Source organism: Python bivittatus, unplaced genomic scaffold, assembly GCF_059951505.1.
Source record: "Python bivittatus isolate LINGU-HERP-01145 unplaced genomic scaffold, Pbiv_v1 ctg000080_np1212, whole genome shotgun sequence".
Taxonomy (NCBI): Eukaryota; Metazoa; Chordata; class Lepidosauria; order Squamata; family Pythonidae; genus Python; species Python bivittatus.
This window is the reverse complement of record NW_028277035.1, coordinates 87315624-87342299: the sequence shown is the minus strand read 5'-3', so window position 1 is coordinate 87342299 and position 26676 is coordinate 87315624. Positions and strand designations below refer to the sequence as shown.

At 41.9% G+C, this 26676-nt stretch overlaps 2 protein-coding genes across 4 annotated transcripts; one reads left to right on the top strand and one right to left on the bottom strand.

The window, feature by feature from the left end:
* Positions 1-197: 197 nt before the first annotated feature.
* LOC103054990 (antigen-presenting glycoprotein CD1d-like) lies at positions 198-19149 on the top strand. The gene is made up of 7 exons (XM_007436960.4): positions 198-860; positions 5035-5316; positions 6252-6533; positions 12569-12844; positions 15752-15854; positions 17101-17184; positions 18214-19149. Exons 1-6 carry the CDS (start codon positions 776-778, stop codon positions 17138-17140), a joined length of 1068 nt encoding a protein of 355 aa, XP_007437022.1. The 5' UTR covers positions 198-775; the 3' UTR covers positions 17141-17184; positions 18214-19149.
* On the bottom strand, positions 17922-26458 carry LOC112541414 (uncharacterized). Of its 3 annotated transcripts, XM_088134596.1 has the most exons (5): positions 26335-26458; positions 25281-25421; positions 24514-24611; positions 18925-20131; positions 17922-18466 (listed from the first exon to the last, which is right to left on the bottom strand). In XM_088134596.1, exon 4 carries the CDS (start codon positions 19804-19806, stop codon positions 18946-18948), a length of 861 nt encoding a protein of 286 aa, XP_087990722.1. In that variant the 5' UTR covers positions 19807-20131; positions 24514-24611; positions 25281-25421; positions 26335-26458; the 3' UTR covers positions 17922-18466; positions 18925-18945. The 3 variants fall into 3 exon arrangements, with proteins under 3 accessions (XP_087990722.1, XP_087990720.1, XP_087990721.1); XM_088134594.1 differs by having other exon boundaries at positions 17922-20131; positions 26335-26457; XM_088134595.1 differs by lacking the exon at positions 26335-26458 and having other exon boundaries at positions 17922-20131; positions 25281-26320.
* Positions 26459-26676: the final 218 nt, after the last annotated feature.

Below are 26676 nucleotides of genomic sequence, written 5' to 3'. Positions count from 1 at the left end.
ATGTCACCTAGCCGGGTAACGAAGCGTTTGCAAGAAAACAGCCGAGCTCAGAGAACCCCCCAAGGACTCTAGAGGACCATATATGGCAGCGGCAGTCTTCCCAACAAGCAGCCACCCTGATCTTGTGTTTCGCGATCAGGAATAAAAAAAGCAGCAACGGGGCTGGCCGTTGCACTTCTTTTTGTCTTTTCCCTTGCTCAGCCCTTAAGTGTTCCCAGAAACAGCCCAAACAGTTATTCTTCCATTTAAGTCCGAAAACTGAGTTTGGACAGAGCGAAGTTTAACAGTGTTCACTCGGGTCCGGCACTAGGAAACCTCGTTCAAGGCCTTTCGCCCGCACTCCGCCGGAACAAGAGGGGCCGGAGCCGGGAGTGAGAAGGAAGGAGGTGCCTGCCGCCCTCCAGCGGCTTCGGCCCACGCGCGACTTCCAGAGCCCAAGGAGCGAGCCCGGATTGAAGATCCGCGCATTGTTCTCAGCCGTCACCTTGGACTTTTCTCCGTCTCGGGAGAAAAACAAAGCAGCCACATCGATTTTCACGTGGAATTACTGATTTGCTGTGTCTGCAGCTAGGCGACCTCGTGCACTCCTTGGGACCTTTACTGCACGGTCAGGGGACGTCGTTGCACTAAGAAAGTGAGGCGTGCGAAGTGATCGGCGTATAAAGAGAACTTTTCCACGCCTCCGCCTGGTTTCGTACACAAGGGCTGACAGCATCGGAGGGTGGGCCGTGAGAAGTAAGCGCTACGCCGGACAGCTCCCAGGACGAACGTGAAAATGCCGTCGGTGGCTTCTCCCCGGATTTGGCTGCTGCCGCTGGTGTGCTTTCTTTGCTCGCCCTGCGGCTGCGGAGCTCAAGCGGGTGAGTCACTTTTCTCCTTAATGGAAGCGTGCGCAGAATCTTTACTGGGACCAGAAAGAACGGCTCTGAATACTGTTTATCAGTGAAAATGTTCTATTCGGATGGACCCCTCGCTCCTGATCTTCGGAAAGGTTGTGAGGACTTAGCTATTTCATCAACTCTTGGGGAGAGATTAAGAGGTTTTAATGTATTTTTGGAATGGCTCACACTCACTTTGTATGACAGCTTTATTGGTTTCTTGGTTTTAATCATTATTATGTATTTACTTCAACCCTGATTCTAGATTTGGGGAGCTGTCTGCCACTCAGTGTCTGTGACTTGGAGCAACCTATAAATCCTGTAAATTAAGAAATAAAAACAATAAAAAAGCAGAGTATGAAGGGGAAGAAGAATCGTTCAGAGATTAAGCCAGTTATTTTAGCTATAATCATCTCATAAAAAATCAAAGTGGAGGTTAATGATTGACCCCTCCTCTCCCCTGAATCTTCCCCCCTCCCTTCTTATACAAACACCTTTAATTTCAAGTCTGACTTGTTATGGATGAAATGCAGACATTGCAGTACTTATCAGAAAGCAAATTTAGACAGAGTACTAGTTAGGCGTTTTCAAACTTTTTCAGGCTATAGAATCTGTTAGCTTAAAAAAAAAAAAAAAAAAGTCCAGAATCCTTGATTAAGAGGCAAAGCTCCAGTGACAGAAAATTGGCTGTATTTGAGTGAACTTTTTTTCCTAAAGTTTCTCCTGGAACTGCATCAAGTTCTCACAGACCACTGGGGTTCCAGTTTTCAATCCCACCATTTGAAAACCCTGCACTGTTTAAGGCCAGTCTAGCAAGCGGAGAAAAGGGAACCTTCCAAATCTAAAATCCAGAGTGTAGAACTGATTTTATTGACTTGATGGCTGGTGACAAATTTGATAGATAAATAAAAAATAAATAAATTTTACTGGCTTCATGATCCCCACTACAGAGAACTGTAAAATGGGGCTGCAGTTGGATATTACTTTGCTATGGGGGATGAATAAGGTGGTTGTCAAAAACATCAAGATGGCAGCTGTGAGCACATAATGGAAGCCCCATCTCTTTACTGTATGTGTGTAATGTGCATGTGACACCCATTAAAAGGGGTTGGGGCTTCTGTTATAGGCACTCCCAGGTTTGGCTTATGGTCACTCACTCGCACACTCACAGCCTGTTGAGGCACATGGATCTTGTCAGCCCCCCTTGCTTTCTATCTGGGTTTTCCAGATAGGTGTGGCTGGAACAGACAAGACACACGGCCCTGGGCAACAGGCAGGAAATAATTAAGGACACACACAAATCACTTTCAACTGAACACTGAGCACAACAGGTTCTTTGGAACACACGGAGACCCAGTGAATTTAAGTAATAGCAAAACTTTACTGGTTACAGTGTTCATTTGTTCTTTCTCACATGTGCACCCAACATTCATCCAGACCCATGTCCTTCTCAGCTAGGCTGCCAAGTACTAGCTAGAGCAGTGATGGTGAACCTTTTGGGTTTGGCACGTCAAAAATTCAGAAAATGCCTAACTTGACTCTGCTGGTGTGTCACCCCCACCCCCACCCATGAACAAAAGAGAAACAAGTCTTTACATATTTATTTAAAAAGAATACCGTCCAATCACGTGTGGTGCTATGTATTGTTTGTTTGTTTTATATTTCATATTTGTCATCTCCCTAGGAGCCACTCTGGGTGATTTACAGTAAAGAATATATATAAAGAAATGTCAAATAATTACAAAAATGAAACACAAATAAACTCAGTTTCTCTGGTAACTCAAACAGGGAGAATAGTTGTTGGGTGTTGGTGAATGCTGGAGTATCACCCAAAATGTTGTCACAGGTTTGCTATCACTGAGCTAGAGGGATGGAAGCTGCCAAGTGTAGATTCAAAGATGACTCCAGGTGTGGGTGGGCTTCAGGAACCCCTTTTATCCCCCAAAGTCCTTGCTTTGTTGATTCACAAGACTGGCAGCTCCTCTTGCCTTGTAAATTTACAAGTCTGGTAGCTGTTGATGGGATTGGGGGGAAGTTTCTTATCTACCTCCTCAAAAGTATATTTTAGACAAGATTCCTGGCTTTTTGTCCTCTCTGCTTATCTGCCTGCTTCATCTTTTATTTATGCATGCATGCATGCAATTTCTATAGCTGCCCAGCTCAATCCAAGTGACTAAGTGAAGGTCTCAAATGGTGATCATGTGACCCTGGGATGCTGCAACCATCATAAATATATGCTGGTTGCCAAGCACCTGAATTTTGATCACGTGACCATGTAGATGCTGTGACAGTTGTATGAGGAACAGTCGTAAGTCACTTTTTTCAGCACTGTTGTAACTTTAAACAGTCACTAAATGAATGGTCGTAAGTTGAGGATTACCTTACTTCAGCTTTCCTTTGCTTTACAGATCTGTGAAGGTTGTAAATGTAAGGATTGGTCATAAAGTTGTAACTGTGACAGGTCACTGTACTAGGCAGTCACCAAATGAGGACTACCTGTACCTTTTTTACGTAAAATAGGAATAACAAGTTTTTTCAGTCTGCTCTTTTAGATAACTATTTGCTCAAACCCACTTGGAATTTTGGAAAGTTCATATCCCATGCAAAGTAGTTATTTGCAGAACAGGAACCAGAAAAATGTAGGGAATAGGTGAGCATGTGAAAATAGGCTGGTCATTTGGTGAAGGGTTTTTTAATTTATTTATTAACATTGGCAAAATTCACAGATGTCTTTTTTAATGGGATGGGGAAAAAACTGGATTTTTTTTTTTTTTAATGAAAAGTGAAACTGGCAGATTTATTCATCCCAAATCCAACACATCAGAAAGGTATCTAGCTGAAAAATCCTAACCAGAGTTGAAGTTATATTTTGCTCCTCATCCAGGAGCACCTTAGCCCATTGAGGAGGCTCAGGATAATAAATCTGCTTAGTGACAGGCTGGGCAATTTTATTTCTGGGCAGGGGGCAAATGTCAAGCAAGGGGTCTTGGGGAAACTATCTTGCTTCTCAGAAAAATGACACAAAGAGAAGAAGCAGGAGGTTGATGCAGAAGTGCAAAATTAGCTCATATGAAGATGTTTTTCATCTGGGGTTCATGGAGTGATGAACATGGGCTGACTGAAAAAGCAGGTGACCAAAAATATCAAAGGATGAGATTTTATCATCGCATTTCTCTGAGTAAAAGGAGGGGCTTAGCTCTAATACCTCTTCAGTACAGCAGTGCTTCTTAAAGTGTGGTCTGCAATTCCCTGGGGGGTCCCCCACGACCTTCTCAGGGGTCTGCGAAATCAAAATTATTTGCCAGCCTGTGTTGAAAAGCTACAATATTAAAATCTCATTAAACAATCGTGAGAAGCGGCAGCAAATGTGTCAATTTTAATTTATAATACATTGGCTCTGCCATCTGGCCTGGGGCGGGGAGGGAGGATGTCATAAATGGGGTTGGCTGGCCCTTTAGCAGCCTGGTGTGGCCTCTATTGGCCTCTTGGATTTTTTAGCCTTTTTATCTCTAAGTGTGGTTTTTTATAACTTTTAATCATGTATTTCTGATTTTAGTTTGTTGTAAGCTGCCCAGAGTCCCCCATTGTGGGGAGATGGGTGTGGACAAGTCTATTAAATAAATAAATATCAATAAATATAACCCACATAAAGAAAAGCTGTTTTGGGGTCCTATATAATTTTTAAAAGCAGGAAGGGGTTCTGCGAGAAAAAAGTGTAAGAGACATTGACCTCTGGTTTTAAAAAATTGTAAACAATTTTTTTCGTTTTGCTTAGTTCTCTCCTGATATTGCTCTAACTTTGCAATGCAGAGTTTTTGTTTTTTTAAATACTGAAAATGGGAAGTGAGATTACAATACAGTTGCAGCATTTGCTTTCCTGTGGAATCGGACATTATGCTACTGGAGACTCGGAGTTTCTATTGGAATTTCGATATATTTTTGGATGCACAAAAGGAGAACCAGGTTCCAGTTGTTTTAATAGCTGAACAGAGGAAAGAGCACCTGGGGAAGGGGCTTGTCATGTGTGAGAAACTGCCCTCTGGCCTACAATTCCTATGGTGCACATGGGCACTCTGTTTTATTGTTTTGGTCTGGTTGAGGCTAAAAGCAGAGCAGCAAAGACTTTACAGTTTCACATCTCCTTTATCTCCCACAGCCTCCCCCTTTCCTCTCCCAGAAGCACTTTACACTTTCCGTCTGCTTCAGACTGCAGTGTTTCCCAATAATAAATCAGCTGACATCCAGGGCCTCGCCATGCTGGGAGATGTGGAGACACATTCGCTGGACTCGCACACAGGGAAGATCAAGTTCCTCCAGCCTTGGTCCCAAAGTGTCTTCCCGGCCTTCTTCTGGGCCATTATGGAGTCTGTCTTCAGAACCTACTTTGCGGGTTTTCAACAAACAGTCATCAACATCACTCATACTTTAAACGGGAGCTGTGAGTACAGGCACTCCCTTTGGTATCTGGTGAGGAAAGGCTATGGGAATAGATCATGCTAAGACATGTATTAGTGTTCATCTACTCTAGATTGTTCCCTGAGCAACTTGCAATGTACAATATAATGGTAGAAGCAAGTGAATGAAAATCAGTTCAAGAATTAGCCCTTAGAGTGCTAAAAATGCATCTCAACTAGCATAAATGATTTAACTTTTCTTTCAGTACTTCAGTGAAGTCCGTAGAATTATTTTTAAAAAACTTCCTCCCTAAAAATTTTCGAAGCAAGTTTATAGCTTGCTTATGTTTTGTTGCCATGCTCACCCAACTTACTGCCTTCCAGTGTGGGAGGGATGGAGGGAGGGAGGGAGGGATAGAAAGAAAGAGAGAGAAAGAAGAAAGAAAGAAAGAGAGAAAGAGAGAAAGAAAGAAAGAAAGAAAAGAGAAAGAAAGAAAGAAAAAGAAAGAAAGAAAGAAAGAGAAAGAAAGAGAAAAGAAAGAAAGAGAAAGAAAGAAAGAGAAAGAAAGAAAGAGAAAGAAAAAGAAAGAAAGGTAGGTAGGTAGGTAGGTATGATGGGACATCAACTCCAAGATTCATTCATTCATTCATTCATTCATTCATTCATTCATTCATTCATTCATAGATAGATAGATAGATAGATAGATAGATAGATAGATAGATAGATATCAACTCCTAGATAGGCAGATAAATACAGTAGGGATGTCAACTCCTAGATAGATAATAGGGATGTCAACTCCTAGGTAAGTAGGTAGGTAGACAGATGATAGACAGGTAGATGATAGATATGGTGGAATGTCAGTTCCCAAAAGGCCATTCTGGATGTAGATTGAGACTAGTGGTGCTGTCCTGTAAGAAAGGCTAGAAACTTGTAGGGAAAGCCTCATAACTCTGCTTCCTTCCATATTTCAACCTCCAGATCCTATCGTTGTCCAGTCCTTGCTTTTCTGCGAAACTGATTCCATTGGGTTGACAAGGGCTTTCTATGATGCTGCCCTAAATGGAGAAGCTGTGGTTACCTACCAAGCCGATAAGAGCATGTGGTTCGCCCTAAAGAAAGATAAGACAGGTCTTTATATTCAGGATTTCCTCAACCAAGACAATGGCACAACCACTACACTTCATAACCTGCTGACGACGAAGTGCATTGAGGCTCTCCACAACTTTCTTCAGGCAGGCAAGGCAACAGTGGACAGACAAGGTGAAGCCTGGATTTTGTATTTTTTATAGGCACACCCACAGTGGTGGGGGCATCCGCAGGGTGTCAGCCCCTCTTTGGTAGATCAGACCAGACCAAACCAAACCAGACAATGAACTCCCCAGGAAGACTAGAATGATACTTTATTAAGATAAGCTATAATAACAGAATCTTACAAGCCTGATTGTACTTTATCTCCCTTTCCTCTTATATCCCAGTGGGTCAGGGAGGAGCCTACCTGAGCTGCTTCAGAATATGATCTTGCTTCCCAGGACTTAAAGGAGGTTCCAGCTCTCTTTGCTTATGAAATAGTTTTTGAATATTTCCATCAAGATCACCTCCTTTACTCTCTATTCAGGGGGAATCAAAATAAATAGGATGGCAGGTGCAGTATCCCAGTTGAAGCCCTGCATTTTTGTACATGTGTGTGATACAAAAGAGCAGGGCTTGGATCCCAATGCTGTTCCCACCAACTTTCAGATGTTGATCCTCCCTCCTAGATGCCCTTCCTAGTGGGAGATCTTTTGTTTTTGGACTGGAGGATGGTGGGCTGGCGAATCAGGTGGCAAGATACAGCTTGACACTTCTTGATCTGCAACTTTCCGAGGGGTGGGGAAGAATAGGGATGCTGGCAGAATGCATGGAGCCCCCAGGCTACATATTTTGCCCCCTGCCCCATGGGGTTTCCTTCCGGTGTTAGGGTGATCATAAACAGAGGGAAATAACCCAGTGCATCACTTAGCCTCTTTCCAGCATCTGTTTCCTCCTTGCTGCAACATTAGCTGAAAATATTTTTTTTGTTGTTGTTCAGTCATTAAGTCGTGTCCAACTCTTCATGACCCCATGAACCATATCGTGCCAGGCCTTCCTGTCCTTCACTGCCTCCCTGAGTTTGCTCAGTTTCATGCTCATTGTTTCAGTGATGCTATCTAACCATCTCATCCTCTGCCGTCCTCTTCTCCTTTTGCCTTCAATCTTTCCCAGCATCAGGGTCTTTGCCAAAGACTCCTCTCTTCGCATTAGTTGACCAAAGTATCTGAGCTTGAGCTTCATTATCAGTCCTTCCAATGAGCAATCAGGGTTGATTTCCTTTAAGATGGACTGGTTTGACCTCCTAGCAGTCCAGGGGACTCTCAAGAGTCTTCTCCAGCATCACAGTTCAAAGGCATCAATTCTTCGGTGCTCAGCCTTCTTTATGGTCCAGCTCTCACAGCCATACATTACTACTGGAGAAAATATTTTTACCTGGAGTCAAAGGGTGTCTCTTTTATGCCTCCTTTATTTGATGCTCCTATCACTGCAGGAGTTCTTGCTTCCCTACTTGCTAGATGGATGCCAGTGTGTATGGCCAAGTATCAAGGTCGATTTCTAAAGCTAAATTAATGCCTTGAACAGACTTTGGAGTTCTAGATCCAAATTCCTCCTTTTGCTGCAGGCCATTTTGGAATTGGAGTCAGGTGGTACCAAAATTGAACCAAGTCAAACAAACGATAATAAACTACTTGTGCCTGGATCTGCTCCAAATCCCACCAACTGCTGCCAACATATGCCAGCAGGTAGGAAAGGAACAGGAATTTCTCTCTCTCTCTCTCTCTCTCTCTCTCTCTCTCACCCACCCACCCACCCCTTGTCTCCAAACTAAGGTGCTGTTCATTGTTACAAGGCAATTAAGTAAACAATTTGTGTGGATTTCTAATATTCAGCGTCCTTAGCTTAAACAAATATTACATACAGAGGTTCGTTCAGTTTCTTCAATCACTTTCTCCCTTACCTTATACCAGCATTTCTCAAACTTGGCAGCTTGAAGATGGGTGGACTTCAACTCCCAGAATTCCCCAGAATTCCTCCCAATTCTGGGAGTTGAAGTCCACCCATCTTTAAGCTGCCAAGGTTGAGAAACATTGCCTTATACAGACAATTCCTAAACTTAATCCCTGCTTTGTTATGTTCATTTCTTTAGGCAACTGTCCATACTGTACTTTCACCCTGGGCTTCTTGTTCTGAGCCTTTTCCACACTGGGGAGGGCCAGGATGAGATGAGAAAGTCACTGTTGTCTGACCCCCTTGGAAAGCCAGCACCTTGGTCACGTTTTCCCATACTAACACCGGATCTGTCTGCACCTTGGAAAAGTGCAGCTTCCACCCTCTCCCCAGCCAGTCCACTAGGAAGATCTCCTTGCTGATTCCCCAGTCTCACACTCCTCCTTCCTCTGGGGAACCCCTCTCCAATTCTCTTTCTTCCAACAACTCCAGCCCTTGCTCCTGGGTTCACATACAGCCCCTCCAGTTCATCCAACACAAACCCAACACCAACAGTCTCCTCTCTTGCTATGCCAACCTGCCCCTTATCAATCTTCCCAAGTGGCAGGTATCCCTGCTCATAGGTACACTCCTTACCTGGACAGATTTCATTAATTAGACAGAAATCCTTCTCACTCTCTACACCACTCTTTTCATGCAAACCCTAACCTAACTGAGATCAACTACTGTACTCCCCACATCTCAATCAGAGCAACTCACCCTGCCAGATTTTATCAGATGTAGAGTGACCAGAGTTCCACCAGAGCAGCTCTTCTTCCTGTTGCATCTCCAAGCTGGCAAATCTTCACCAGAAAATGGGCTGAATATTCCATACCCATTTCAGGCTCCAGAATAAAAGGTGGCAGTCTTATCTGCCTGACTTTCATTTCTTAAAGGAGAAAGGATAACAAACTTCTTCTATACCAAAAATATTTTATTTTTAGAAAAACTGCAAACTGATGAACTTACAAAAGTATGTTGTTGAGAAAAAAATTAAAGTTTAAAAATACACTATCCTCCCCCACCTCCCCATACCTCCCCCCAGCCCAAAAAAACCAACTCATGGTGAAATGAGAATTCGATAGTTTTGGAATTTATGTAGATTTCAGTTTCATCATGTCTAAACAGATGTTTCTGAAAGTCTACTGAAGGAGTAACAGATGAATTCTGGCAACTGATATGCTACTTCTGGTCTTGGGGGTAGCATGTGACAATGTGATTAATAGCAATTTATATCCTTATCAATTTGCATAGTAATACCAACATTTATCCAAGTTGATTACCTACATCCTGTAGATAGTTTAACTCTGCACTGTCTGAAGAAATGTTCTTTTCGTGGTCCTGAATCTCCCTGTTCAGCTTAATTGCATTACCTAAATGAGTGGGGGAGAAAACTTCCAGAAGCCCCAGTCTGTTTGGAAAATGTAAGGAAACAATGCCCAGGCCTAGGTTGTCTCCCTACTCCCCTGCAGAATTATGTTCTTCCATCAAGGAAATAGATGCCAAATTTTCCCTTTTTGCTCCATTTATTTATATTCTTAATTAGTGGCAAAGATGTATATGACTTAATCCTACTGGTTCTGGGTGGCTTCCAAAAATATAATCAGCTAATCTAGTGATAAAATCCATAAAAGATGTAAAGTCTAAAAGGCTCAAATGAAAAGGTATCATTTGAAATCGCCCCTAAATTGTAATAAGGCATGGGCCCATCTCAGCTACAATGGCAGTTGGTTTCACATTACATGGGCCCCACCATGGAAAATGCAGTGTTGACTGTTGATGTTAAATGTGTCTGTAGTGAGACCTGCAGTAGGCAAGGTAGGAAGAAATGGACTAATGTAGCCTACAGCAGGTTGTGGAGGAGTCAGCCTTCCCAAGTAGACCAGACAGGAAAACGACCAGATTAGCTAATTCCACTTCATTGTAAGGCTACATTAACAGAATCTTGCAGGTCTGAAAGTATAAATTTCCTCCCATCTCCTTTACACCCTGAGAAACTAGAGAGAGTCTCTTCTAAGCCTCTTGCTTAGCCTCACCCACTATCTGGCCACTGCAGACTCTGCTATCTCTTATCTGACCACTCCCTCAGCAGCTTCTACCAGGCTCACTCCCACATATTATTACAGGCGGGGAGTGATGTGTGCAGTGTCTTCTGGATTATGAAACTTCAGGCTAACACAAAGTAGAGGAGGTGCTGATGGCCAATAAATGCAGGTTGTAGCCCACCTGAATGCTGAAATGAGGGAACTGTATAGGTTGGATTCTTTAAAAATGACACAGGATTCTTGGGGCCCATGGAGAGTTTCTGCAGCCATAGAGGAACTATGCTCTGGCCTTGAGAAGGAAGTGGGAGAGGTGAAATGGCTGCTCAGCCCTGGGAAAGTCAAAAGTGTGAGAAAGAGACTCAGAACAGCTCTACTTTGACATTGGCTTTAAAAAAGGGCAATGAAAATTTTGGAGGGCTTTCAGGATATGAATTGCAACTGAGATTCCTTCCTTCAGGAATGAAACTGGGTGTTCCATGCTTTTATTACTGAAATATAACCAACCATGAAAGAGTAATACATCCGTGATAATAGAGTAAGAAAGTGTCTGTGTGTGTGTGATGGTGATTAAAATAAACTGAACATAAAAGGGAAAAAAATAGAAAGGAAATGTAAGATCCCTATCATGGATTGAATGGTTATGTGATCCCTATCATGGATTGAATGGTTATGAGACATCTGCATTAAATTAATGCAGTAGTTACACTTACTAAATCTAGGCCATATACATTGCTCCATCTTCTTATTTTGAGACTATAGAGCATATTCAAAAGTTGAGAACAGATGCATATCTGGAATCTATTCCTTAGCATCAGACATACACATTATTTTAAGTAGAAGCCAAGATACAAACCTTGGACTTCAGTTCCCACCAACCCCAGGCAGCAAGAGATTGTGGGAGTTAATATTAAAAAAATCTGAAGGCAACAAATTGCCTACTTCTGTCAAACAGAGAAGACGGTCAGTCCCTATGCTATTCTCTGTCACCAAGATCTTTCAGTTGGTATGGGAATGCCAGCAAACGGGTGTAAGGTCAGCATTACAATGTGTAACTCTTAATTATTTCATAAAGCTTCAGCAACAATGCCACATGACTGCAGTGGTACTTAGAACACCTTGGGTCATCTCTGCCCTCTTAGTAAAGTCTTGTCCAACTTCCCTAGGATGTTTGTTCTGGATGTCCTCTATTAGTTTCCATGGCCTCCTGAGAGTGTTATCAGCTATTCCAGGGTAGTAATGCCCTGTCTCCTATTGATCTTCAGTAAGACCAGGAGGAAAGGGCTAATAATCACCCTCTTCCTGCTTGCTGCTTTTCCCTCACACCACCTTGAATAGTGATCTGCTTCACTGGGTGGAGCACGGGTTGCATTTGCACAGGGGGTCCTTGGATTCTCAGACCCCTCTAATTGGATTTTGTTGCCTTGCCTGCTCCGTCTGGTGTGGTCGTCTGCAGCCGGTACCCTCCAGATTTGTCAGTCTGGCTGGCTTCAATTCCTTAGAGTTGTATCTCCAACACACCTGGGGAGCATCAGGTTGGAGATGGCTGGATTTTATGGACAGCTGGACTTTTCGCAATATAGATTTGCAGTGTCACTGAAAAGGCATCACCCTCTACAGAACAAGGGCTGCTTATGACCTGCAAATGTGGACATGCCAGCTTCAGGGGGGCTTTTTGACTGTAGGGTGGGCCTAGAGGTCAATGTGGCACAATTTCCAGGTCTATAAAAATATGTTAATATAGTCCTGCGGAAAAAAGGTGCTGTAGTTAAAGATGCATTATACTCCTCAAATGTGGAATTTTGACATTTTATGGACGACTCTGCCAAGCCAGGGCCTCAGCAAAGACACATATTTTCCATAGATGGAAAGACAGCTGCACCCCTGATGTTGAAGAATGGATTCAGGAGATGTGTTTTTAAATGTCTTAAATCCAAATATGTTCCAAAAACGAGAGGATGGAGCAGTAAGTTTCTACAGTTATAGTTGAATGATCCCATTAATGTTGTACTAATATCACGTGGATCTTTTTTTTCTTTTTTTCTTCACACACACCCTTTAAGTTTAGTTTAGTTTAAAATCTGTACTATATCTTTTTTATGTGCCATCTCTGGTGTATTGGTTTTTATTTCACTGATCAAATGAAATTAAAAGAAGGGGTTGCAACTTAGTCTGCTGGACTCTCCTGTTCCTCAGTGCCGCCGGACGGTATGGTTTTTACTGAGAAGTCTTCAGTCCCTGACTCACAGTTGCTGGTCTGCCGAGTCACTGGCTTCCACCCACGGCAGATCAATGTATCCTGGCTGCAGGATGGGACAGAGGTTTCAGCCGAGTCTACTGGCATCTTACCTAACCATGATGTCACGTACCAGATCCGGCGTTCTCTGATTATTAAGTCAAGGGACACTCACAATTATGCTTGTAAAATACAACACAGCGCCCTGGGAAAGAGCGCTATTATCATCCCCTGGGGTAAGTACTTCGATGTGGTATCTGTTATGGAGGGGTATTAGGCATGCAAAGGTTTACCTGCAGGTGTAAAAAAGGAATATCAAGTCTTGAGTCTTTACTCATTAACATGATTTATCTTAAAAAAACAACAACCTGGTGCTTAGTTCCTTTCAATGCATGCACACAGATTAAACTGGGTGTCTTGGAGCCAATTTGGTGTAGTGGTTAAGGCACCAGGCTAGAAACTTGGAGACTATGAGTTCTAGACCCACCTTAGGCGCAAAATTACGTTGAGCCAATCCCTCCCTCTCAGGAGGAGGCAAGGGTAAACCACTTCTGAAAAACCTTGCCAAGAAAACTGCAGGGACTAGTTCATGTATTCATGAGGAGGCAAGACTGACTTGAAGGCACCAAAAAGAAAAAAGAAAAAAAATGTTGTAGCAAGTGAAGTTACACATAGAAATAAAAATCAGATACTCACTGTTAATACTACTGGGTGTTTGTGTCCTAAGCAATTAAACTGTTGCTGCAATATCTTTTACAGTCATTGGATTATTTCAGAAGGCAATGGCTTGCCAGCTGGAGTTTTTTGGCTGTTAAAGTCTGCAAGGACCAATACAAAGTTTGAGCTATACCTCTCCATACAGTTGCACCCCATGGTTGTATAAAAGGATGTGTGGATTTGTTCAGCACATCACAAAATCAGTTTGGGTGAGGTCTAAGCTATCAGACCTCACACTGTTTTTGTTTTAACTGTTGCTTTGATGGTTTTAACTGGTGGTTCATTGTACATCGCCCAGAGTCACATTTGTGAGATGGGCAGCTATATAAATCTGATAAATAAATAAATAAATAAATAAATAAATAAATCATGATGTCCTTGGCATTTGGAGTTGAAGCAAGTTAATACATATTGACCAGGTCATAAAGGTTCAACCTTTTGAGTGCAAAGTCCTATTTATTTATTTCAGTTCTATCCCAGTACAATAAATGACTCTTGGCAGTTATCCAAAAATTGTCCAGAATTCTGTTATCTAGAACAGAGTTTCTCAACTCAGCATGGCTGGCTGGGGAATTCTGGGAGGTGACGTCCACACATCTTCAAACTGCCAAGGTTGAGAAACACTGATCTAGAAACACAGCTGCTCTGCTTCTGTTGGACAAGGGCAGAAAGTCAAAACCATTTTTAGAGTGACACGAATAAGGACCAGCTTTGTACAAGAAAGAACGAGGTTTCCTCAGGTCCTGTTTCTCTTGTGATGGGTATAACACAGCCTTGTTCTCTGGGATTCCTGCACTACATGCAGATTCATCTTCAAAAAGAAAAAGAGGGTTGTGAAGAGCCAACCCCACTGTGTAACTTGTAGAATATGAATATAATCTAACATTTGGTCTAGTGAAGAACTAGAGAGGCTTCCGTGGGATGGTAGCACACAGCTGAGTTTTCTCTGTGAATTCACTTTAGAAGCCGTGAACCAGAGTTGTGCTTGGGTGGGAATGACCCTTTAATCTTTTCCCTGCTGTGAAATATTTAATCTTTTCCCTCCTTTTGAAATATTGAAATATCAAAATCCCAAAGCCAAGTGCAGGGTGGGATGATTTGGACCAGGAAAGGGGAAGAGCAGAAAATAAAAATGAAATACATTTCTCTCCTCCTAATTTCTCTCCTACATGCATGTCTCCCACCCCCCCACCCCCTTTTCAGCCTCCTTCATGCATTCTATGAACCTGGACTGTGCATAAGAATTGTTACATGCAAAGACAAGTCACAGGTCTTTTTGACTATTTGAGCACCCCCACTCCGCTCCCCATCATATAAAGGCCAGAGTGATGCACTGCAGGATCATTCATGGGGAGGTTGAAGAACCCCAGCATGAGACCAAGCCATCAGTTTAGTACCACTCAGTTCAGGGGTAGCCGTGGGGGGCTGGGAAGACTGAAAAAGTCAAGGCAGTTGTTGCAATTGAAGCCCATTTTTGCATGCATCAGTTGCAGCCATGTCTAGGCTCTGTCCCCCCCGCCCCCCATCAGCTGCCCCTGTCGATTTTATTAAATTACTCATGTTCCTTATTGATGTCATACAGCAGAGGACTTCCCTAGTAGCGTAGATTGCTTCAAAGCTCAGAGTTTTGGAGATGCACTGATGATCCCCAAAGCCTCTCCTGCCCTTGATCAACTCAGCTTTCCCTGAGGTTGATCCAGCTGCATGTACCATGGATCTTTTGCAATTTTCAACAGAATCTTTAGTTTACAGACAACCAAGCTGTTCCAGCCATCTCAGGGTCGCTGTTAGTACCTTGGCCAGCTGGTGTTTCTTCTGAGTCTTGATATTCAGCCTTCCAGCTCTTCTGTTGCACTGTAGAGTGTGTTCCTTTGCATCATTTGACCTCACTCTTATCCAATCACATCTCCATAAATTTCCCCACTTCTCCTTCATTCAAACTCTGAAACAATTTTGTGTGCTTATTATGCCTTTGAGTCAGTCTGACTCCTGGCAATTGCCTGGACAAGTCCCTGCAGTTTTCTTGGCAAGACTTTGGAAGTGGTTTGCCCTTGCTCTCTTCTTCCAGGGCTGAGAGAGAGGGGCTGGCCCAAAGCCACCCAGCCAGCTTTCATGCCTACGGTGGGACTACGACTGATAGTCTCCCAGTTTCTAGCCTGATGCCTTAACCGCTACACCAAACTGGCTCTTCTAAGACAATTACATTGCATTTAAGTTGTAATTAATTTAGGAACAATCAGATATTGTTTGTGACTGCAGGAACTACAATTTAAAAAAATAACTATCCAAACACCAGTAAGCACATGAGTGCCGAACCACCCCCGGTATCTCAGTAAATCTCCCAAGGAGCTGCTGAAAAAACAGAATTGGAGGGTAGTTTCTGTCTGATTATGTTGCTTTTACTTTTGCATCTGTGTTTTCCAAAGGCGAAAAAAGCTCAAACAAAGCTGTACCTGCAGTAATAGGGATCCTTGTTTGTGTGGCACTAATTATCATGGTTGTGTTAATTTTCCGATGGAAGAAACGTCGGTAAGTTCCTGCTTATTCTTTCAAGGATTTGGGATTTGTGGATGTTTAGCTGTGGATGACGGGGTTATTGTCCACCACATCTGGAGGATATCAAGTTGGGGAGAATTCTAGACTTAAATTTTCTGACCCTAATTCCAATTCAAGTGATAGTTTGGAGAGTGGAGGGAATCTTGGCCTGAATGTCATGGAACCAGGCATTGGTCAAAGGATGTTCTAAAAGTGGTATAGAAAACCAGGGAGCTGCTTTCAAGAATGTCCAAAAGGAAAGGCAGGATGTAAGCATCAACCTCTGCTTCAAATTAGCCAGTTCTTGGAGGCACATGATTAAGTTCACCATGGCATGGTTAGATTGCATAAACGGGGCTATCAAGGATTTCTGCACTATTGTTAGTAAGGTCAGTTGATGTAACTTAATTTCCAGGAATTTTTTTTTAAACATCCAAGCAGAACGTCGCCAAAACAACCAACCAACCAACCCACAACCCTCCCTATAATATTACTCTGCTCTTAGGCTAGTTTTCTTTTGCTGGCAGGCAAGGAGGAAGATGTGCCCACACCACAGCGTCACTGCAGGGCAGGGTTGCCACACTTTTAACAAAATAATTTCCAACCTGATGAAGTGGCTTTATCTGATATAGCAAACAGAAGTTGCTCCTATCCTACTTGAAGTTAGGCACCTGGAGAAGTTATCTTAATTATGACAGCCCCTCATCTAATACAGGGTTGGTCGGCCACCCTCATGTTTCTTCCTGCAGCCCAACTCATAATATATAGGCATGCCAGTCCTCCAATGTCTGTAAACCAGGTTTTTGCAACCTGGATCTGATCCAGATTTGACACCCTTTATGTTTTTAAGATGATGACTCTCCCCACTTTCACCTCAGGACAATCAGTACTTCAGACCACATTTCCAGGAACCCTGGGGCATTTCAATTAACACTCCCACTAATAAAAGGTGGTTATCCCAGTGCTTTTTTCCTTCTGTAACAGGCAGAAGTTCCCATGCATGCTTAGTTCACGTGGGATAACATGCCTGCTCTAAATACAATATTTCCTAAAGACAGCAGCTTTGGAGTTATGCAAACTGATGGTAGATATGGGACAAGTCCCAGCTAGTGCGCCAAGGGCAAAGTTGATGGCAGTATGTGGCTGAAATGATTCACATCTTTTTGGCAGGAGTCGTCAGCTCAGAGTAAGATGAATGCTTAACTGTGTGAACACGTTTAACTACTTTCTTTCATTCCAGAGAATATCAGGGCATAGCCGAAAGAGACCCACCATATTGACAAGCTGGAAGTAAACCCGCATAGCAACAGATTAAAGGCTGAAGGTGAACGCAATCTGAAGTATTTTGATTCTACTGCATACCTTTCCATAATTTTCCTGCAAAGTGAATTGTATTCCACAGAAGCTTACGCTAGTTTAGATCTGTTGCTCTTTAAGGGTAATTGCGTGCCCGTCCGTTCCTCTCTTTATGACTAACATGATTGCCACTTTAGAATCTGAGAAATTTTGCAGGAATTTATATACTTGGGACAATATTTTGATTCACCGTTGTTGAAAACTGTGATACTCTCATCAGTTATAAATAAATCTGTTTAAAATATGTTCCATCTCTGTGAATGCATTTCCAAAGACTTTGTAAAGGACCTGTACATAGATATGTACATATATACTCACACATACTTCATTGGAAAGACCTGCTTCCCTTTGACTTAGAAATGGGCTATGAACCCATTTAAATTTTCCCTGGCCTAATCTCTTCCAAATGAACTGTATTATGACTCCCATTCTCCACCCCCCCAACCTTGGGTGATGGGAGTTGTATGCTAAAACATCTAAAGGCACCAAGCTGGAAAGTCCTAGAGTAGGATCCAACACTTTCTCCTCCCACAGATTATATGGAGATATAAAGTATGGCAAGGACTTCTTGTTGGCCAATGGAAGAGAATTAGGAAAGGAGGAGACAAAAAGAAAGGAGACACGGAGAAGGAGAAAGGGATAGAAGATCTTGCTGGATAAATCATCCAGTAAAGGCACTGATTTATTTCCAACCAGAGGTAGACAGTCTTTTTTAAAAAATGTTTATTAGTATCAGAATCTACGTACAATGTATTGTTCCAAGTCCTACTTCCTATCCTAGTCATCATGGAGCTGTTATGGCATAATAGATTTGGATTTCTAACATCCCAAAGGCTCAGTCAAGACAACAGCAGCTGGATTGTAAATGGGCTTCTTATTTGGAAATAAAAAAGGATGCCATTTTTAGACAAGCAACACTTCTATATAGGACAAAAAGAATAGATTACAATTTTCCATTTCCCAAACTATTACTAATTACTACTCAACCATTTCTTAGCTTACAGTCCTGGAGTTCAATGGGAGAAGATTCCAGGGGCCCAATGATAATTCTGACAACCTCCAACAGTGGAAAAGCGTGTTGACCTTCAGAGAAGGAAATCGAACCTCAGGTAGTGCTTTCCACCCGCTGCAGAAACCTTTGGGGCCCCTGCAGCTCTGACATGTCTGGAGACAAAAGGGGACCCCATAGCCTTCCCATTCCTCAGATGCACAGGAGGGATTAGCTGGAGTCAGCATCAATCACTTGTCTCCTGTTGGTCCAGCAGGAGGTCATCATCAAAGGGAAAGAACTCAAAGTTAGGGAGGAACAAGAACCACAACTTCCTTTCTCTCCTTTCCCCCATGCCAGTTAGCGCCCAGCAGGATTCGGATGAGCAGTTCTGCTGCCTTTGATCCTTCTTACTCTTAAGGATTACTCTGGCCAGCACGCTACTGGGTTGTGGACAAAAGGTATAGCCATGGGCTACGTGCAGATCACACCAGCACTTCTGTGATTCCCCAGAGCTCCACCAGAGAGAATGGGGTCAATCCTTCTACCCTCCCCTGTTCTGAATGCTTTGGGGGCTCAGGAGATGAAGGGGCAAAGTAGAAATCTGAAGACCTACAGTGGGTTAAGATGCCAATTTCATCCCATAAAAATGGCCAACTCTCCCAGCCCTTCCACTTTTGTAGCGTGGCCACCCAAAGTCTGATCCAGTCCTTGACTCACCTGGAGCTGTGCAGCCCTCAGCTACCGGGTTTTCTGACGACTGTGAAGCTTCTGGTGAGCAATGAGAGGCGATTTTTGACTGAAACTCCTCCCACACTCAGAGCAAACGTATGGCTTCTCTCCCGTGTGGGTCCTAATATGTTGGGTCAGAATCGAGCTCACCCGAAAACTCCGCTCACATTTGGGACATTTATAAGGTTTCTCTCCTGTGTGGATTCTCTGGTGTTTACTAAGAGTGGAGAGAATGGTGAAGCCTTTCCCACAATCCGGACACTGAAAAGGCCTTTCCCCTGTGTGAATCCTCTGGTGCACGTTGAGATGGGAGCTGCGATTAAAACTTTTCCCACATTCCAGGCACAAGAAGGGCTTTTCAGCTGTGTGGACACGCTGATGCTCAATAAGACTCGAGCTCACGGTAAAACTTTTCCCACAGTCAGGACATTCATAAGGTTTCTCTCCCGTGTGGCTTCTCTGATGCGTAACAAAATTGGAGCTTTGACTGAAACTTTTCCCACACTCGCCACACACATAAGGTTTCTCCCCTGTATGAACACGGTGGTGCTTGATGAGATCTGCTTTGTAACTGAAACTCTTATCACAGTCTGGGCATTTATAAGGCTTTTCTTCCATGTGAATTTTCCGATGTCTACTCAGGGTTGAGCTGGCACCATACCTTTTACCACACTCAGGGCATTTGTAAGGCTTTTCGCCAGTGTGGATTCTTTGGTGAGTGCTGAAGTTCTTACTGTGAGTGAAACATTTCCCACATTCCAGGCATTTATATAGCTTATCTGTTGCGCAGACTTGCTGAGGTTCAGAGAGATCAGACTTGCCCAGAAGGTTTTCCCCAAGACTGGGGTATCTCAAGCGTTTTTCTCCCATTGGGGGGATCCCTTGTGAATTTCTTCACCGATTGTTAAATAATTCTAAGCACCAAAAAGGGGTAAAGACTCACTCTCCTGTATGTTGAATTTTTTTTTTAAATGTGGAATCAAAACTAAACGTGTGCAAGAAAGTTGCATGAAATAAAAAAAGAAGAAGATGGCTTTGTTTTCTAAAGAGTAATTAGATGGTGTTTTGGCTACTATAACCAGAGTATTTCTTCGTTTGCTTAACTTTCATCCTAGGTCATTAAATCTTCTCTCTCCCCTTTGGAAGTTGCCAGAAAAGAGGGGCAAGACAAAAGCACGTCTTCCTTTGTGTCCTCCTGCCAAGATAGAGAATTCAGATACAAGGCTTTATTGGCAAAGATTCAGAAAGTCAATTTAGTGTGAAATACATTACCACATCGCCTTGGTTCCCATACTTAAGGGGAGGCAATCAGGTCTAGTTTCATCCAGCAAGGCCAACAGCAACTGACTGGGGGAATTGCTCTCCAAAATATCTAGACTGTAATAGGCTATATTTATCTCTGCTCTATCCAATTGTGAGTAAGCTTGTGTATGGGTAAAGACAAAGTCTCCTTTGACATAGGTGTGACTCCTAATGACTATAAGGACTTTCTCCAGGGAATTTAGTCTCCAGACGCCAATTTACTTGTTCAACATCCAGGTCACATCATAACATTTCTCCCTCTTTAACCTTTCCAATTTTTTTTCCCTTTCCTCTCTAAACTTATTACTAGCACAGTTCTGCTATCTTCACCTCACTCAACTGCCTTAGAATTAAGAGCAGATTTAGTCAGCAGAAATGAAATCTTATAATATGCCTCCAGATTCAAAGCCGCTAAATGTAAGCAAAATTGAGTGGAAAGCAAACAGCCAGAAGGAGAACCCCTGACCTGCATCTCAACACTGTTTTGTGTGCCTACCGCTGCTCACCCTCCATGGGGCTAAATTCAATTGGTGACCATCCTACAGAAGCAAAGTCCCTCAGATGTGTCAGCTTGTACTTCCTAATGTTTATTTCTAGATCCTTTAGCTACGGTGCGAAATTATCTACCTCAACCCCAGATAGGAAACATATGCATCTCCCCAGCCCCACCACTTGCAGGGCACACAGCCATACAAAAATAGAGTTCTTGTTAATAGACTTGAAAGATGCATGGAGAGAAAGAAATCTGGCAAATAAACAATATACTTTTTATTCAAACAGACATGCATCTTGGTCTAGAATTGATATGGTATGGATGTCAGCGGACTTATTTGCTAACATTCGAGAAATTGAAATACAAACAAGTACTTGGGCCGACCACAACCCAATGGTAGTTATTTGGAAAGGACAACGGAAGAGATCTAGATGGACTTTAAATAATAGGATACTAAAAGAAAAAGATTTCAAACAGAAAATAGAGAAAGAACTTACCTTCTTTTTTAATGAAAATAAAAAAGAGGATACATCATTACAGAATCTTTGGGATACAATGAAGGCTTATACAAGAGGTTTAATAATAGATTATACAAGGAAAAGAAACATAATGCAGAAAAAGACTTTTAAATTATTGGAGGACGACCATAAAAAACCGGAAGAAGAGTTACAGAAATCCCCGCAAAAAAAAGACATTAAAGCTAAAATGGATTTAATTAAACATAAAATGGGATTAATGGAAAAGGAGGAACTAGCACAAAAAATCAGAAGTGCTAAACAGAACTACTTTGAAGACGCAAATAAACCAGGTGGATGGCTAGCTTATAAACTGAGAAAGGAGAGAGAATCAAAAAGGATTAATCAGTTGATAAATGAAGAAGGACAGATCTGCTTTGGTAATGAGGACAAGAAAAAAATTATACAAGATTACTATGGAAAATTGTATTACCAAGAGAATGTACAAGAAGAAGACAATATTTACAGAAAGCGAAATTACCTCAGATACCTAAAGACATTGAAATAATGTGAGAGGGGAATATAACTATGATGGAACTAACAGAAGCTCTAAAAAAGCAGAATGTAGGGAAAGCCCCGGGTCCAGATGGGCTGCCAGTGGAATTCTACAAAACCTTCCAGGACATATTGAGCCTCCAACGATTGGAAGTTATGAATGAAGTTATGACAAAGAAGAGGATACCCAAAACATGGACTGAAGCATATATTACACTTATACCGAAGGAGGACACTGACCCACAACAGGTTAAAAATTACAGACCTATATCTCTACTAAATTCAGATTATAAAATTTTTGCTTCAATATTGGCAGAAAGACTAAAAAGATACTTAAATAATTTTATCCATGCCGATCAAAACAGATTTCTGCCAAAGAGACAAATTAAAGACAATATATGAGTAATTCTGGACACTCTGGAATACTATGAGGCACATCCTGAAAAGCAAATGGCTTTGATATTTTTAGATGCACAAAAAGCCTTTGACAACGTGAATTGGCGATTTATGTTACTGCAATTGGTACAAATGGGCTTTGGCAAAAAATTTACCCAAGCCATTGAAACAATATATCATAAGCAGACTGCAAAAATCATGATAAACGGAGATTTAACAGAACAGATAGACATAACAAAAGGGACAAGACAAGGCTGTCCACTATCGCCCTTGTTGTTTGTCTTAACATTAGAAGTGTTGAATAGGAATATAAGAGAAGAAAAAGAAATAAAAGGAATGAAGATCAAAAAGGAAGAGTACAAACTGCAAGCCTTCGCAGATGACCTAGTATTTATACTAGAGGACCCATTGGAAACAGCATCTAAATTAATTGAAAAGATAGAAGAATATGGAAAAGTAGCAGGTTTAAAAATAAATAAAGATAAAACAAAGATATTAACAAAAAATATGCTAGCAAGCCGAAAGAAAGAATTGGAAGAAGTTTTAGAAATACAGGTCACAAACAGGGTTAAATACTTAGGGATATATATTACACCAAGATGCAGTACATTGAAGGAGGATAATTATGTTAAACTTAAACGACAGATTGCAACAGATTTGACAAAATGGGAGAATTTACAATTATCAATGATTGGGAGAATATCCACTATTAAGATGAATATATTGCCTAGGATATTATATCTATTCCAGACAATTCCAATTCGTCTAGGGAAAGAGTTCTTTGATGATTTAAATAAAATTGTATTGAAATACATCTGGCAAGGTAAAAAAGCAAGAATAAAGCTTAAACTATTACAAGATGCAAGAGTAAGAGGTGGGTTTGCCTTGCCTAACTGGGAATTATATTATCAGGCGACAAATTTGATGTGGGTAAAGGATTGGATAACTTTAAGAAACAATAGATTATTGACCTTAGAGAGACATGACCTGTTGTTGGGCTGGCATGCTTTCTTATGGTATAAGGGAACGAAAACACAGGGCTATTTTAGAAGGCACTATATTCGAGAGGCATTGTTTTTAAACTGGGAGAAGACAAGACGACAATATTATTTAAAAGTTCCACGATGGATATCCACTATCGAAGCCTTCTCTTATCCAATAACATATAAAAAGGAGCAGACAGTTAGATATACTGAGATATTGAATGAAAAGGGTGAACTTAAAACTATGCAAGCGTTGGAAGAACAAGGTATAAAAATGAATTGGTTTTCATATTTGCAAATACAATCTAGATTCAATAAAGATTTTAAAGCAGAAGGTATCTATGATGAGCTGACTGTTCTAGATAAAATTTTGATGGGTACTGATGAAAAGGTGATCAAAAAAACTTTATGGACATTTACTAGAATTTAAAATGGAGGAAGAACAGGTCAAAGAAACAATGATTGCATGGGGGAAAAATTTTGGACATGGAATTGATTTAGAGAAGTGGCAAAAACTATGGTCTCAAAACTATAAAATGACAATGTCAACTGCATATAAAGAAAATAAGATGTTGTATAAGATGTTTTACAGGTGGCATTTACCCCCAGCGAGGATTGCGAGAATGTATAAGAACAAGTCTGATAAATGTTGGAAGTGTCATCAGAAGCCCGGCTCATATTACCATATATGGTGGACATGCCCAGAAGCCAAAAGATATTGGATTAAAATCCACACATGGTTGGAAAAAATGACCAAACAACATATAGGCTTTAAACCAGAGACATTTCTACTGGGAATTATACCGGAAACATATAGTAAAGAACTGAAATATCTGATTGTAAATGTTTTGACAGCGGCTAGAATTGTATTTGCTAAGAATTGGAAGAATGAAAAAGTACCTATGCAGGAGGAAGTTATTAAGAAAATTATGGAATGTGCTGAGATGAGTAAATTGACATTTGAAATAAGAGAGCAAGAAGACAAACAATTTTATATGATATGGGATTTGTTTTATCAATGGTTGGACGAAAAGATATAGTAATGTAATAGATCAGGAAATTATATAATAGAAACTTGACAAATTGATATAAATTACTATATATATATATATATATAATCAATGGATAAAAATGATACAAATCTTATAATGAAAGCTGGTGTTATAGATAGACTAGTAACAAATGAATAATAATTGATAACTGATAAATATATAAATATGTGTTGGATAGATAATATGAGACTCTATATAAATGGTGAGTGAAGACTATGAAAGGATGGCACAAATGATTGGTAACTGGCTGACACACGGTTTAAAATGGAAGATGGTTTTTATGTTTTTTACGCTCTTGTTTGTTTGTGTTTGTTGTAAAAAATAAAAAATTTATAATTTACCAGATTATGGGACTCGAAGGCTCTTTTAACACCCGGAAAAGGTATCTGACGTTTACCAGATGGGACTCGAAGGCTCTTTTAACACCCGGAAAAGGTATCTGAGGTGAAGTGGAGAAAAGAAGGGGAATCACTGTCAGTTCTGATCTCCCCCATCCCTGGTATCTTGCAAAAAAGTAGCTCCTGAATACAAAATCACCCCATTTAGCAGGTGTTTCTCTCTGCAGAGTCATCTAGAATGACAATTTTCTAGGGAACTCTTTATGAGTGCTGGACATGGGGGCTTATCATGGCTCTAATAAAGAATATTGCTTTAACTAATGCATAGTTGTAAAGTACAGATAGTCCTCGTTTAGCAACTACAATTGGGACCAGCAACTCAGCCATTAAGCAAAGTGAAACCGCGACTCTGCTTACTTCGCCTTTCCTTTGTTTTACAGACCTGCAAAGGTCTTAAATGTGAGGATTAGTCATAAAGTTACTTTTTCATCACCGCTGTAACTGCATATGGTTGCTAAACAAGGCAGTTGCTAAATGAGGACTACTTGTAACAAGGCTCAACTCTTCCAACAGTTCCTCTTCATACATGATTACTCAGAAGTAAATCCCATGGGTTCTCCTAGGAGCTGGACAAAGGATTACTGATCAAACTTCTGTTCTATTATAAACCTATTAAAGGATCTTAAAGAAACCAGCATAATACTGGCAGTATCTCCAATAGTAAGCCTCCATACCATCCATCTAGGACTGGAATAACAATATTAACCTACCTTACATGGTGGCTGTGAAAAGTATGTAGGGCTGGTTAACACGTAGAACAGAATTCCGTGCTGGAATTCTGAAAGCAGAATAAATACTTCTATAGCAGGTGAATCACATTTCTGAAGACTCTTCGGAATAAGATCTCTCTCCTAGTACAAAGCAAGCACAGCAGAGAAATGCAGGACATTTTCCCCCTGAAATACCAGCAATTAAGCACAATTTGGTTTTTTTTATCATGGGTGAGCATTCCAACAAAGCATTTCACTCTCAGCCAGTTACTATCCATTCTACCATCCAAGAGTTATAGCCCCACTGACTTCAAAAGAGGGCTGCCTTGTGAGTAGAATTGTACAGAATTACTCATATCCCTAGGACACTGCTTCCCAGTTGGCCCTAACCCCATTCTGTCACACAATAATAATGGCACCAACAGTATGCATGGGACTTAGCAGCTATGTTGACGCACTCCTCTTAACTTGGTTACTGAATTAACTCGTTTTCTGGATTCCCAAAATACACTGAATATTACATTATTATTGGATTGGGACAAGTCTCCTTAAGTCAAGCTTGACCCCGGTGGCGTCTTCCAGGGATTCCCTCATGGTTCCCCATCCAAGTACTAACCAGGGGCGTCCCTGTTTAGCTTCTGATATCACCCATACTCAGCTAGGCGTTGCCACAAAAAAACCAGCCTTGGTGGGCACAAATCAAGTTTAACCAGTTGTGCAAATGCATTTGCTAAATCTTTTACTTGACCTTGTTACACACGCTGGGTCACCTCGTCCCTAAAAGAGTAACTGTATATTTGGTTTTTAAGCAGGGCGCGCTGGCCGGAGGGCCAAATCTCCAGATCGCTAAAGGTTTTTGCGAGGTCTAGGGCAGAACTCCCCAATTGGGGGATGAAGACAACGGAAATCCAACAGGTTGAGAAGGCACCAGCTTGGAGGAAGCTGTTCCTCGGGATGCAGGTGCTGGAAAGTTATTTCAAGCCACGAGCTGCAGGCTCCGCTCTGATTCTTCCAACCTCCCCATTTTTCCACCAACGGGCTCCATTGCACTGACCCGCACATTCCTCTGCGGCGCCCTTGTTCCTAGAAAGCCTCGCGCGCGAGCCCGCCGCTGCCCTCCGGCTGTCGCCTGGATCTCGCCAGCTTCCCGATTGCCAGCGGCGTGACGTCAGAAGCGGGCGGCGAGCCTCGCGCGAGAGTTCCCTTCCCCTTGGAAGGCGCACGAGGAAACGCCTCCTCCGAGCGCCTGGCGAAGAGCCAAGAGCTGCCCGGAAGCGGAAAAAGTTTCGCCCGTCTCTCGTCCTGCAAGCGCTAGGCCGTGCAGCCGCACACCGCCCTCTGTTGGCTACCAGGGGTCCTCTCCAATTGAAAAGTAAGGGACGAGAAGGGCCTGAAA

What these genes read in the sequence shown, in the direction of transcription:
- LOC103054990 (XM_007436960.4), top strand. Translation starts at nt 776, where the DNA reads ATGCCGTCGGTGGCTTCTCCCCGGATTTGGCTGCTGCCGCTGGTGTGC. An exon ending in CGCTATTATCATCCCCTGGG is followed by an intron (nt 12,845 to 15,751) that starts GTAAGTACTTCG and finishes TGTTTTCCAAAG; the next exon opens with GCGAAAAAAGCTCAAACAAA. An exon ending in TTCCGATGGAAGAAACGTCG is followed by an intron (nt 15,855 to 17,100) that starts GTAAGTTCCTGC and finishes CTTTCATTCCAG; the next exon opens with AGAATATCAGGGCATAGCCG.
- LOC112541414 (XM_088134596.1), bottom strand. Translation starts at nt 19,806, where the DNA reads ATGGGAGAAAAACGCTTGAGATACCCCAGTCTTGGGGAAAACCTTCTG.